Source organism: Toxorhynchites rutilus, chromosome 2 (assembly GCF_029784135.1).
Source record: "Toxorhynchites rutilus septentrionalis strain SRP chromosome 2, ASM2978413v1, whole genome shotgun sequence".
In the NCBI taxonomy this organism is placed as follows: Eukaryota; Metazoa; Arthropoda; class Insecta; order Diptera; family Culicidae; genus Toxorhynchites; species Toxorhynchites rutilus.
Window position 1 is genome coordinate 318,762,345 of NC_073745.1, and position 12,028 is coordinate 318,774,372.

The 12,028-nt window shown below is 38.9% G+C and overlaps 2 protein-coding genes across 6 annotated transcripts in view; one reads left to right on the forward strand and one right to left on the reverse strand.

Annotated features, from left to right (window-relative positions):
* Positions 1-12,028, forward strand: part of LOC129771026 (serine/threonine-protein kinase NLK) — a 303,571-nt gene that overhangs the window by 73,995 nt on the left and 217,548 nt on the right. The window lies entirely within an intron of this gene.
* Positions 9,643-11,264, reverse strand: LOC129771028 (uncharacterized). The gene is made up of 3 exons (XM_055774272.1): positions 10,768-11,264; positions 10,278-10,696; positions 9,643-10,210 (listed from the first exon to the last, which is right to left on the reverse strand). The coding sequence occupies exons 1-3, from the start codon at positions 11,014-11,016 to the stop codon at positions 10,084-10,086; spliced, it is 795 nt and encodes a 264-aa protein (XP_055630247.1). The 5' UTR covers positions 11,017-11,264; the 3' UTR covers positions 9,643-10,083.

Consider the following 12,028-nt stretch of genomic DNA (forward strand, 5'->3'; position numbering starts at 1 on the left):
GTAAGGTCTGGCCTGGTAAACTGATAGAGAATTATATGGACGTCGCTACCAGCCTGTAGATTTACGTATTAGATATATGATATATTAATATATTACATTTACGATTGAACAGCTCTGCCCTGAGAAGGAAATTCTTCTACGTGTGATATGATGCCTAGGACTACCAAAATATGTGAACGGAAGAATTGTCAAACGATCATTGTATTTTACATTTCCCTTTGAAATTATTGCACATCTCATGTTTACGTAGTTCTCGAACCGCGAAAGTTTATTCGCCTCTAGTATATGAAATGACGATTTTCCCATGCTTCTCAGTTGAAAAGTACGTTTTAGGGAAACATATTCCGGTCTACACAACGACAAGCGAGTACAAAAGTACTCAACACCAAAAAAATACCCCCGTCTTGCATGTATTTGCAAAGCGAATTTCCCCAGGCACATTGATTTTGAAGTCCGTGTAAGGGAAACACAGCTGGGTTTGAACAAAAATACCCCCGACTTGCATGTATATTTGCAAAGCGGATTTCCACAGGTACATCGATTTTGAAGTCTGTGTTGGGGAAACCGTAAATCGGGCCAATCAAAACTTGGCAGTTAGGGCGTTTAGATAATGCTTAACATTTTACAGTTTTTTAATTGTTCATCTCATGAAAAATAACATTTTATTAATTGTGATAGACGTGTAGAAATGTTTCCTATTAATTGATGCAAACATCTTTCCGATCTATTAAGAAATGTTCGAGTTATAAGCATTCGAATTACGGGTAGGTTTAGCACACAAATCGGCAGAACAAATGTATGGGAATAAAGGAAATTCTTCCAGTTTTCATGAATTTGCACCGTTTAGAGATTAGTGAATTGTAATGTATAGCATATCAAACAAATCTTTGAGAATCTCCAATTCGATTGGTATGCAAATCATGAGAATTCGTTCACAGTGAAAATAGTTATTAACGTTAACGTTAACGTTAATTCCATGAAAACGTGACCTGTTTTCTGATTTGGCACCCTTTCTGAAAGACGTAGTTCTACGTCAAAAAACTTGATTTCAAAAATGTATACTTTACTGAATTTTTAATACGCCATGTTAAGAAGACTTAGCTTTCTAAAAAATCTTAGCTCATAATATGTTTTTTATGTCGATAATTTTAAACTACATTTTTTCAATAGTTTTCGCCTGAAAGTGGACATATGATTTTCCAAATGGACAAATTTTCCTAGAAAGTTCAGGTAATTTACTTTCGTTCGTTGTGAAAAGATCGAAAATCGTCCAAAAACGAGTTTTCCCGGAAGAAGTGCATTCATTGAATTCAACAAAAGAAAAAAATACATATATATAATACTTCAGCATACGACCGCATTGTTGACGTAGAACTACGAAATTATTGTATTCAAATCGATTGTTTATCACCTGGGATAATATTTGGGAATGTCTTGAGTTTTCCGAATAAACTTTTTAGTAGAATGTTTTGGTGGCCCGATGGTTTGTGTCGTTTCCTAGAATCAATAGAAAGTGGTTAATTCACAATCCATTCTTGTGCTCGCGAGAACAATACACAAGCTTGCCATACAATTTGTTTCCTTATGTGAATGTCACTACTGCACTGAGATTTCTAAGGTCTGGGTCTATTTCTCAGATGACATATACTCAGTTACCTGCGGTTATATATTTGTTGCACTATCATTATTATTCCACACTAGCTGACCCGGCAAACTTTGTCCCGCCCAAAATTTGTTTTTGGTTATCAATACCTTCAAACATTCACGTTTTCTTACTATAAGCAAGTTCATGGGTCCAATCGCAGAACTATTCATTGATTGGTCTTTGAATTTACTTTTTACTATAAAATTCCTAGTATATCTAGCAAAACTCATCATTATGAAATCAGATTATTTTCAGACACAATTCTCGTTTAAGATTTTTAAAACCACTTGTAAATAACATGTTTCTCCGTTACATGGAATAAATGTTTGATACAGAAAATATGATAGAATATAGACAGCCCTAAATCGGACAATGCCTTCCTCGAGTTCTGCTCTTATCAACACATCCGACGATCCTTTTTTTTTTTGATATAGATAGAAGAAGATATAGGAGTGCGTTTTATCACATTAAAATCCATTTCCAGTTTCGAACAAAGATCAATTTCGCTAGCGCAAACATCAAATGGACTAACAGCACTTGTCACTATATAATTGTAGAACATATGGAAATTTAATTTTCTGAATTTTCCCTTTTCCTTCAGAGTTCTCCGAAAATTTTCAATTGCCTCCACAACCTCTACATGCCAAAATTGGTTTCGTTTGCTTGATTAATTCTCGAGTAATGCAGAAATTTGTGTTTCATTTGTATAACGTTTGGTAGTCATTAAACTCTAAGCAGTACCCCAATTGGTAAGGTTTGTTAGAGGTTATCTTTCATCTCCTTACAGTAGAGTTTACGAAGAAAGACTGTTCTCTGAAGCTAGCCTAGTGTACGAAGCAAAGCGTATACGGACGATTAGCAGCTCAGTGGCAAAGTTATATTTTAGTAAAGTTCAAAATTCTAAAAATTTGAGAAAATACAATTTCGATTTCTAGAACAATATTTTTAACTATTGTTCAGCTTTTATTTCGACTTAATTTTTAAAGTTTTCGCTTCAAAACAGACATTTGAGGTGCGGTTGGGTTGAAAAATTGAGCTAAAAATCATTTGTTCATTGTAAAAATATCCAAATCTGGTTGAAATTTCAAATATTTATTTTTTTTTAATAATGGGAAAAATATTTCAAGAAATGTCTATTTTTCAAATCATAATATTCCACGGATACACCTTTAAAAATTAAAATATATTATAAATAATAAGAAATTAAATGATTCTAAAAATCTATGATAAAAAAAATTAAATTTGAAAAATCCTAGCATAAAGGGTATAATGGGAAAAATATTTCAAGAAATGTCTATTTTTCAAATCATCATATTCCACGGATACACCTTTAAAAATTAAAATATATTATAAATAATAAGAAATTAAATGATTCTAAAAATCTATGATAAAAAAAATTAAATTTGAAAAATCCTAGCATAAAGGGTATAATGGGAAAAATATTTCAAGAAATGTCTATTTTTCAAATCATCATATTCCACGGATACACCTTTAAAAATTAAAATATATTATAAATAATAAGAAATTAAATGATTCTAAAAATCTATGATAAAAAAAATTAAATTTGAAAAATCCTAGCATAAAGGGTATGTCACATCAAATTGCATCACGGAAAAAACGCTGTAGAAATTCGCCCAGTAGACCGATCCTTTTGAAAATTTTAGACAGGAAAATAAAAACTATTAAACAACTTTTGGCATTTTCTTTTTATTCATACTTCGAGCCCAAGCTCGTATGCTCGCACCTTCCTCTTTACCCCGTCCATAAGGTTCTGTACAACGTCAGGTTGTAGTTTTTTTGAACAGAAATCCATTTTATCTTGAAGTCCGCCTCCGATTTGACAACTTTTGGGTTCTTCCGGAGGGCCTGCTTCATAATCGACCAATATTTCTCTATTGGGCCAAGCTCCGACGCGTTGGGCGGGTTCATTTCCTTTGGCACGAAGGTGACCCCGTTGGCTTCGTACCACTCCAACACGACCTTTGAATAGTGACACGAAGCGAGATCTGGTCAGAAGATGGTCGAGCCCTCGTGCTGCTTAAATTGTGGTAGTAAGCGCTTCTGTAGGCACTCCTTAAGGTAAACCTGCCCGTTTACCGTGCCGGTCATCACGAAGGGGGCGCTCCGCTTTCCGCAAGAGCAGATCGCTTGCCACACCATGTACTTTTTGGCAAACTTGGATAGTTTCTGCTTGCGAATCTCCTCCGGAACGCTGAATTTGTCCTCTGCGGAGAATAACAACAGGCCCGGCAGCTGACGAAAGTCCGCTTTGACGTAGGTTTCGTCGTCCATTACCAGGCAATGCGGCTTCGTCAGCATTTCGGTGTACAGCTTCCGGGCTCGCGTCTTCCCCACCATGTCTTGCCTTTCGTCGCGGTTAGGAGCCTTCTGAACCTTGTATGTACGCAGGCCCTCCCGCTGCTTGGTCCGCTGGACGAATGAACTTGACAAATTCAGCTTATTGGCGACATCCCGGACCGAACTTCTCGGATCACGTCTAAACTGCTTAACTACGCGCTTGTGATCTTTTTCACTGACGGAGCATCCATTTTTGCCGTTCTTTACCTTCCGGTCGATGGTTAGGTTCTCGAAGTATCGTTTTAGTACTCTGCTGACCGTGGATTGGACGATTCCCAGCCTCTTACCGATGTCCCGATGTGACAACTCCGGATTCTCGAAATGAGTGCACAGGATTAATTCACGACGCTCTTTTTCGTTCGACATTTTTCCAAATTTACGAAAAATTGACAGTGAAGCATGGCCAACGTTATATATACACTCTTATCTGATTATAAGCGAAAGCTGAAGATATAATTCCTAAAAATTAAATTTCTACAGCGTTTTTTCCGTGATGCAATTTGATGTGACACACCCTTTATTTGTTTTTTTTAATGTATTTTTACCCGTGAAATATCTCAATCTTCACCTGGATTATTCGTATTCCATTTTATTTATCTGAACTTTAGTTTTTGATTTGGTTGGATGATACTCTTTATGTTTGATAGAAACATTGTCCAAAAATTTCATCGATAATTAACACTTTGAATCTAAAGTCTTCATATAATTAAAATTGAAATAAAAACAACGTAAATTAGGTAAAATACCAGTGGCATCGAATGAAGCTTTTGCACCCGGGGCGGAAAGTTTGATTTGCACCTCCACCCCCCCGTCAGAAATCATATTTATCCAATTCCTTCATATAAATTCGGTTCATTCGGCACCCCTAAAATCGTGTATCGACGCCACTGTAAAATACGTAGATTCGATTTTCCAGGTCGGAGTCCCCCTTCAATGAATCATTCAAAAACCACTGTGGCGGGAGTGGAAGGAACAAATGAAATATTTTTATTTGTTAGTTTCCAAAATAACAAGGCCTTTGACATAGTTGCAGTAACTTGATTGTTTTCACAATGAAAATGTAGGCCAGTTATCAAATTGGTTCTTATGGCTGAGTTCAGTACATATCGCGTAGAATGAACGTTTTATTACGTTCAGTTCGTTAAACGTATCAAAATATCAAACAACAATTTCCTGGATCATTTTGGATGGGCCCATCAATGAAATTAGTGACATTATTCCTCAATATTGACCACTCGATGAGCGCTTCTTCCGTTCCATTGCACAAAGTTGATGAAGATAAAACCCACACATTACTCTTAAAGCTCTCCAAAAGTGGAACCCATCAATCGTAACCGTTATCTTCCCCCTTTTCTAGCTTTGTTTCGATGCTCAAGCATGACTTATATCTTTTTTTCCCTCGACTATACGATGATACACGTATAAATATAACAGAAAAGCTGGTCCCACCAGAGAGAGAAGGGTGCAGCGGCAGGATGAGGATAGTATATCCCTTTTTCTCCCCTGGTGTATCTCTTTTCCTCAGCCCAGCAAGAAACACTCACACACACTCGACAAAAGCCTAGGAAAACTGTAACTCGTTTCCAGTTTTTTTTTCTTCTGGTCTGTTCTAGCGTTTACATTACAACCCGTAGCTGCGCATATGTTTCCACCACTCATCCAGTACGGGAAACAAAAGCGTTACTGCTGCTGCTATTAATAACTGCAAGCCGCTCTGTCTCTCGGGCTAGGCGTTTCCTTCTTATTATGAAGTTAAAATTATTCCTTGGCTAGGTGATGACTATGATGACTCGACACCAAAAAATAGATATCCCCGTCAGAACCTGCTGCCGGTGACTTTACCTCTTCACGTCTGAATGCATTCGAAGGCAGCGCGGCGGTTCCGACTGAACGATCCCGGGGAAGAGGATACGCACGACGCATCCACGGAAATGTTATCCAATCTGTTTTGAAGCCACCACAAAACCAACAGCTGCACTCTCCTTGTTTTCCCCCTGTGTGAATTTTTATTGACGCGAAAGTTTGTTGGCGTGTCGCATGTCCTGTCAGTGTCTAGGTTGTGGGTTGCCCCGCCGATGGATCTGTCGATGTGATGATGACGACGCCTGTCGTGTATATTTAACATTGGTTATCGAAGAACACTTGATCCACGAGTTGCTTCGAGGTTATACATTTGGCGAATTCATACATTCTGTCAAATATACAGCATTTGTATTTTGAAAGAAAATGGATTATTCATCATCTAAATTAACTACATGGGCTGAAAAGTCCGGAGACTTATTCCTCAACATAGTTTTCTTGGGTGGCAAAACATTTGGTATAGCAAGTTTCCAACATTTAGATTCCCTTTCTGTAGTACGAAATATGCCTCAGTGCCACTCTCCAGACTCCCTTTTGGACACAGGAGCGTGGTAATGAATCTACGTTTCATCCATTGTCACAAAACGTCGAAAGAAGTCCACTCGATTACGCTTCAACAACGCCAAACCGGCTATTGAATCAGCAACGCGCCGCTGTTTTTGGTCGACGGTCAACAAACGCGGCACACATCGCGCGGATAGCAAAATTAGCGCGCGGAAATTACGATTTCCCGGCATACATTTTTGACAGAATCTATAATAGAGTGTATAATAGATATATAATAGTAATAGAGGGACAGTAACAGTAATGGACAGTGATAGTGATAGAATAAACTGTAAAATATTGAAGAAATATAGGCATATTTGTAAAGAATCGATTACTCATTTGATCTGCCTCTTACCACAGTAAGTAAAAGTAGTTTTCAGATTCTAGATTTCAAGCTTGGATCGGCTGCCGCGTGTTAGAATATTCAATGGTTTTTTTAGTGCTTTTACAGAAGTTTATAGTCTCTTCAATACAAACGGAAACGGAAATGGAAACAGGAACGGAAATGGAAATGGAAACAGTAACGGAAACGGAAACGGAAATGGACATGTAAAGAGGAACGGAAACGGGAACAGATACGGAAATGGAAAGAGGATCGGAAATGGAAATGGAAACAGAAACGGAAACAGGAACTGAAACGGGAATGGAAATGGAAGCGGGAACAGAAATGGAAAGAGGAACGGAAACGAAAAGGGAAACGGGAACGGGAACGGAAACGAAAACAGGGACGGGAACATAAACAGAAATGGAAACGGAATCGGAAACGGAAATGGAAAGAGGAACAGAAACGGGAACGGAGATGGAAACTGGAACAGAAACGAAAACGGAAATGGAAAGAGGAACGGAAACGGGAACGAAAACAGGAACGGAAGCGGAAACGGAAATGAAAACCGGAACGGAAACGGCAATGGAAAGGGGAACAGAAATGGAAACAGGAACGGAAACGGAAACAAATGCAACGTCAACACTCTATTAACGTTCAACGGTCAACACGTAAACACAAACTCCCCTACACAGAAGATCGGTTTCGTATCGGTTTAGGAACTTTTTTCAATTAACGGCATGCTGTGTGCTACAGGTAACAGCTAAATTCAATTTATATAGCTCGTTTTGATCGAAATTGCATAATTTTGTATTTTTTAGACATCTACAATAACATTTAACTCATTTTCCGTACAGGTCAAAATCTATCTTTTCCTTTTTTAAGCGTTTGAAACCCCAAAACGGAGCCAAAACGCTGGAATGAAGGGAGCTGGAATAATGTCACAATACAACCAAATTATTAGCGTAGTTACACCTTTTATTTGACACTACTAAAAATTCTGCGCCATATCCAAGATCCAAGGGATGGTCGGTTCAGGGCCATCGGTCGGATTAGGGCAACATTCCCCTACGTTTTCCTAATACTGGAAATAAAGGGATTTCACACAGGGTAACCACGCAGAAGAGGCGACCCGTCTGGCCACGAGTATCATACTAACATTCCTTCCCTACCACTGGTGAATGTCAGGACGAGGTCATTGTCGTTATTGGCCATTAGAAGTGAAAGAGTTGTGCTGGTCTAGGTCAATCGCGGAGAGCTACTACACCCAAACTAGCGTTGGCAGAAAACATTTCATCTTTGGCAGAAATGATGCCATTTAGTGTGCAGGAGTGTCAAATGCGCAAATAATGAGCTGTTTTAAAAGCTTAAAAATGGTTTGTATGTATGCGTGCGGACATCTCTTTCTGTTTTGTTTTCCCATTTTATTTGGGATTGTGCCAAAAAAATGCAACGTCAATGGGGATCGAACCAAGGACCGCTGGAATGCAAAGCTATTTTACCCGACCACGCTATCCACATGCCTAATGATGCTTCAGCATTTGTTCAGCAAATACGTGATAATATTGCACCTGATTATAAAATGAAGTTGGGAAGTGTTTTCTAAGAGTAAAAAAGGAGCGCATGAAGGAGAACAATATCTATCTCGATCTGGGCTGTGTATGTGGCAAAGTATGCGGAAAGCTTATTTGTCTTTTGTTTCGCTCGCTCGTATTAATCTTATATTGCTGTACCATGCATATTATACAGATGCTTACCAGTATTTGTGAGTCATGTCTCATTTAATGTATTAAATCGGGATGACAAAACATGAGCTAAAAATCATTTTTGGGTGTACGAAGTGTACAGTCTACTCAAGCACAAGTTTTAGATTCTCGAGACAATATGCCAAAGGATGCGATAGCACAGGAAGAGGGAATCAGTGCTTTGATAAAAGCGAATATTTCAATATATCATTTTTTTATGGTTATGCCTCTCTATTTTTTAAAATTTTTTAAATTACTTCATTTTCCACTGTAATAGAATGAAAACGAATAAAACGAGCAGATTTTACTGTGCATTTTTTTGAAGAAAATGAATGGATTTATTTGCAGTATCGAGCACTCCACTTTCATTTGAAGATGATCAAACACTTTTTATTCCCTTTCAATATGTTTATTTATTTTTGATGGACGATGTGATGTTCTACTAATTAGTTATTTGGTTAACAAGAATAAAAGATTGAATTTTAATTACTTATTTTACTTTTGTAGTAACATTATATTCAATTGATCATTAAACATGCTGTCCTCGTCATTTGTGGTTTAAATGGATTTTTTTTCGAATAAAAAATACAGTGTTGGAACTGTTTCTGGTTCGTTCAACTCTTCCCATCCTAACGCAAAATTTTCGCTACACTCTGTCCCATTCGAAAAGATGAACATCTTCTGTCTCGACCATTGAAATCCACTGGAAGCGGAGTCAAGCTGTGACATTGCTTATTTCAGACGTGCATTGTACCGTCTATACAAAATCCATTTATACATTTATTATCGCTGCATCCATTTTATTCAATTCTATTATTTTTCTTACAATTTCGCTTTGGGATGTATTTTCTTGTTATTTTGTAATTCTGCAGTAGAATATTCATCTAATTTTCAATTGTTTTTAAATTCATTATTATTTCTACATTTCGCTAGTTTATGATTAGTTTTGTTTTGTTAGCTTTCTTTTTTGTCTACTTTTTCTGGTACTTTTTTATTGTCTTTTTATATTTATTCGTTTTCTGATTTCTTTTTGCGATTTCATCAAAATTTGTTTTATTCATAACGATTTCAGTTTTATGTGATGTTATCCCACAATTTATAACGTTTAACATTTCATCTCTCTTTTCGAATTATTTCTTTCAAGAACATCGAGTTTGTTTTTCACATTTGCTTATATCATTCAGTTTATTGATCTACTCATATACTCGTCACACAAGTTTCGCGTTGAAAACCGTCAACCTCAAAGTTTGTTGTATCATTATTATTACACCACACGCAGTAATAAAATCTCACGCGCCCTTGGAGGGGGTATTCGAACTTTTACGACTTATTTTTTTGGTTACTTTGCTGTAGTGTGCTGTAGTCCATCATGATGCTGTACAAAGTCGCGATCTCCGTCGCAAACAAAAACAAGAGCGCGACGCGATCGGGATTTGGTATCTGGTGGCCTCGCTTGGGGTTTTTTTCAGTAAATTACGTGTAATACCTAGCAATAATTTAACGTTGGTAATAAATTAAAAATAAATATTAATCTACACAGAGGGTTTGCTGTTTGCGCTTGTGTTGGGGTGGATTCGCTTGTTCTGGACTCGAAAAGGGGGGGCACCTTAGATTGCACCATACTGTTGTGGTGGTTGCTGCTGCTGCTGCTGTTGCTGGTCGTAGTAGTACCGGTAGGGGTCAACGCTGGCGACGGCCATCTTCGCTGGATTGCGGAGGATGTAAGCATTTCGTCTGAGGGATGAAGGTTTTGTTGTCGTTGAAAATACCTTATGTATCGGATTTTTGAGGGGTTACTAACCTGTTATCATGTCCGGCATGCACTTGGAAGCTGGTCTCCTCATGACGGTCGTGGGAGAAGAGCTTCTTCAGGGCAATGATACTGGCAATGGTGAGAGCAACCTTCGAGATGACCAAGGCCTTACCGGCGACGGCAGCCAACACCTTCAGACCGATGGGGCCAGCGATACCCATGGCGGTGAGGAAGGCAGCGATCAGGTAACGGTGATGCTTGTTGCCTTTGTTGCCACGGGCAGCTCCTTCCTGCATATCAACGCGCAGAGAGTGCGTCTGGAAGAATTTGTTCAATTTGGCCAGGATCGAGCGTTCAACGTCGCCAAGACCGCTCAGTGCACGGGCATCGGACAGGAATGGGATGCTTGCGTTTTCGACGGCCTGATGCTTCACTAGAGACACTCCGTCGAGAAGCTGAACCGATTCCTGTATTGGGAAGGCAATCCCACTAGGCGTTAGCTCAAATACTTGCATTTCTTTAGGACAGAATTACTCACCATATCAATAGCACGAGAGATTGCCGTCAGGGCCTTGCCCTTGAGACAACCGGTAAAATCTTGCTTATCCTGGCAATCATCGTAAACCTTGTGCAACACACTCATTTCGGTACCGAACCAGCCATTTTCGTTGTTGTTACTGTGGCCAACACGAGTCTGACCGCGAATTCCGGCTGTCGAGGCGCATAACGCGGAGGTGATGAATGAGGCAAGCAGAAGACATTCTAGCACGGTGTTTCTGGACGACATTCTGAGTATTTGATTTTCCGTAAGTGGCACTTAATTATCGTTGGTAATTCACTTTTATCACTTTGGTTTTTTCGTTTGTTTCTCACGCAACCACACTCTCTGCCGTTGATAGGGAAAAATCCTTCCAAAGAGTCCAATGGGTTGCTCCTGGAGGTGTTGGTTCTTCGGGTTGCTGCTACTGCTGGTGCTCTACTACTACTCCTCACTGCTAATCGATTGCTTTCCGTACTGATACTGACTTAAACAATTGATATGCATCTCCTTTTAAAGTACACTGAATGCTCTGGTTAATCTCAACTCTGCTAGCCAGCCAGTCAGTCAACCAGGCCCAGGCTATGTGTTTTCCGCGCAAGATGGTATATGTCTACAACCACCCACCACCCACCACCCAAGCACCCACCGTCGAAGACGCTTTTTTCCTCTTTCTTCGCCGCGTAAAACATATTTTCACATTTTTCATTTTCGATGCGATTGACGCGCAATTTTCTTTTCCTTTCGCTTGTTTCCAGTCCGCCCGGATTTTAAACATCAAAATGTAATGTGCACATGCATTTTTCCGATTGCCTTTTCTGTCCGACTGCCAACCCCCATTAACAGCTGCTACCACCACCCACTCGGGTGGCACCATTCGGTGCGGTGCATTCGATTTGATTCGTCGGTAGCTGCTATCGCTAGTTTGTGGTTGCCGTTTTTTATTCGTTTAGCATTAGTTGCGGATTTATTTGTTTAGAGTAGCCGCGTCATCCAGTCTGGATCCGATTTGTGAGTGAGGTTTGTGGAACTAAAAATGTGATTAATAGAATTGGAGTTACAAGTGATATAATTGAATTATTTCTTTAATTGTTCTGGTGTAAGGAGAACTGGAGAATTTCATATTTCCAACAATTAGATAACACGTCAAAAGTAGTGTAATAACGTTCAAAATGGGAGTGTGGAGTTAAAAGCTGAAGTGATTCATATTTTTACTGATATTTGCGGTACTTAAAAGTATCTAATGTTTAGAATCAATTTT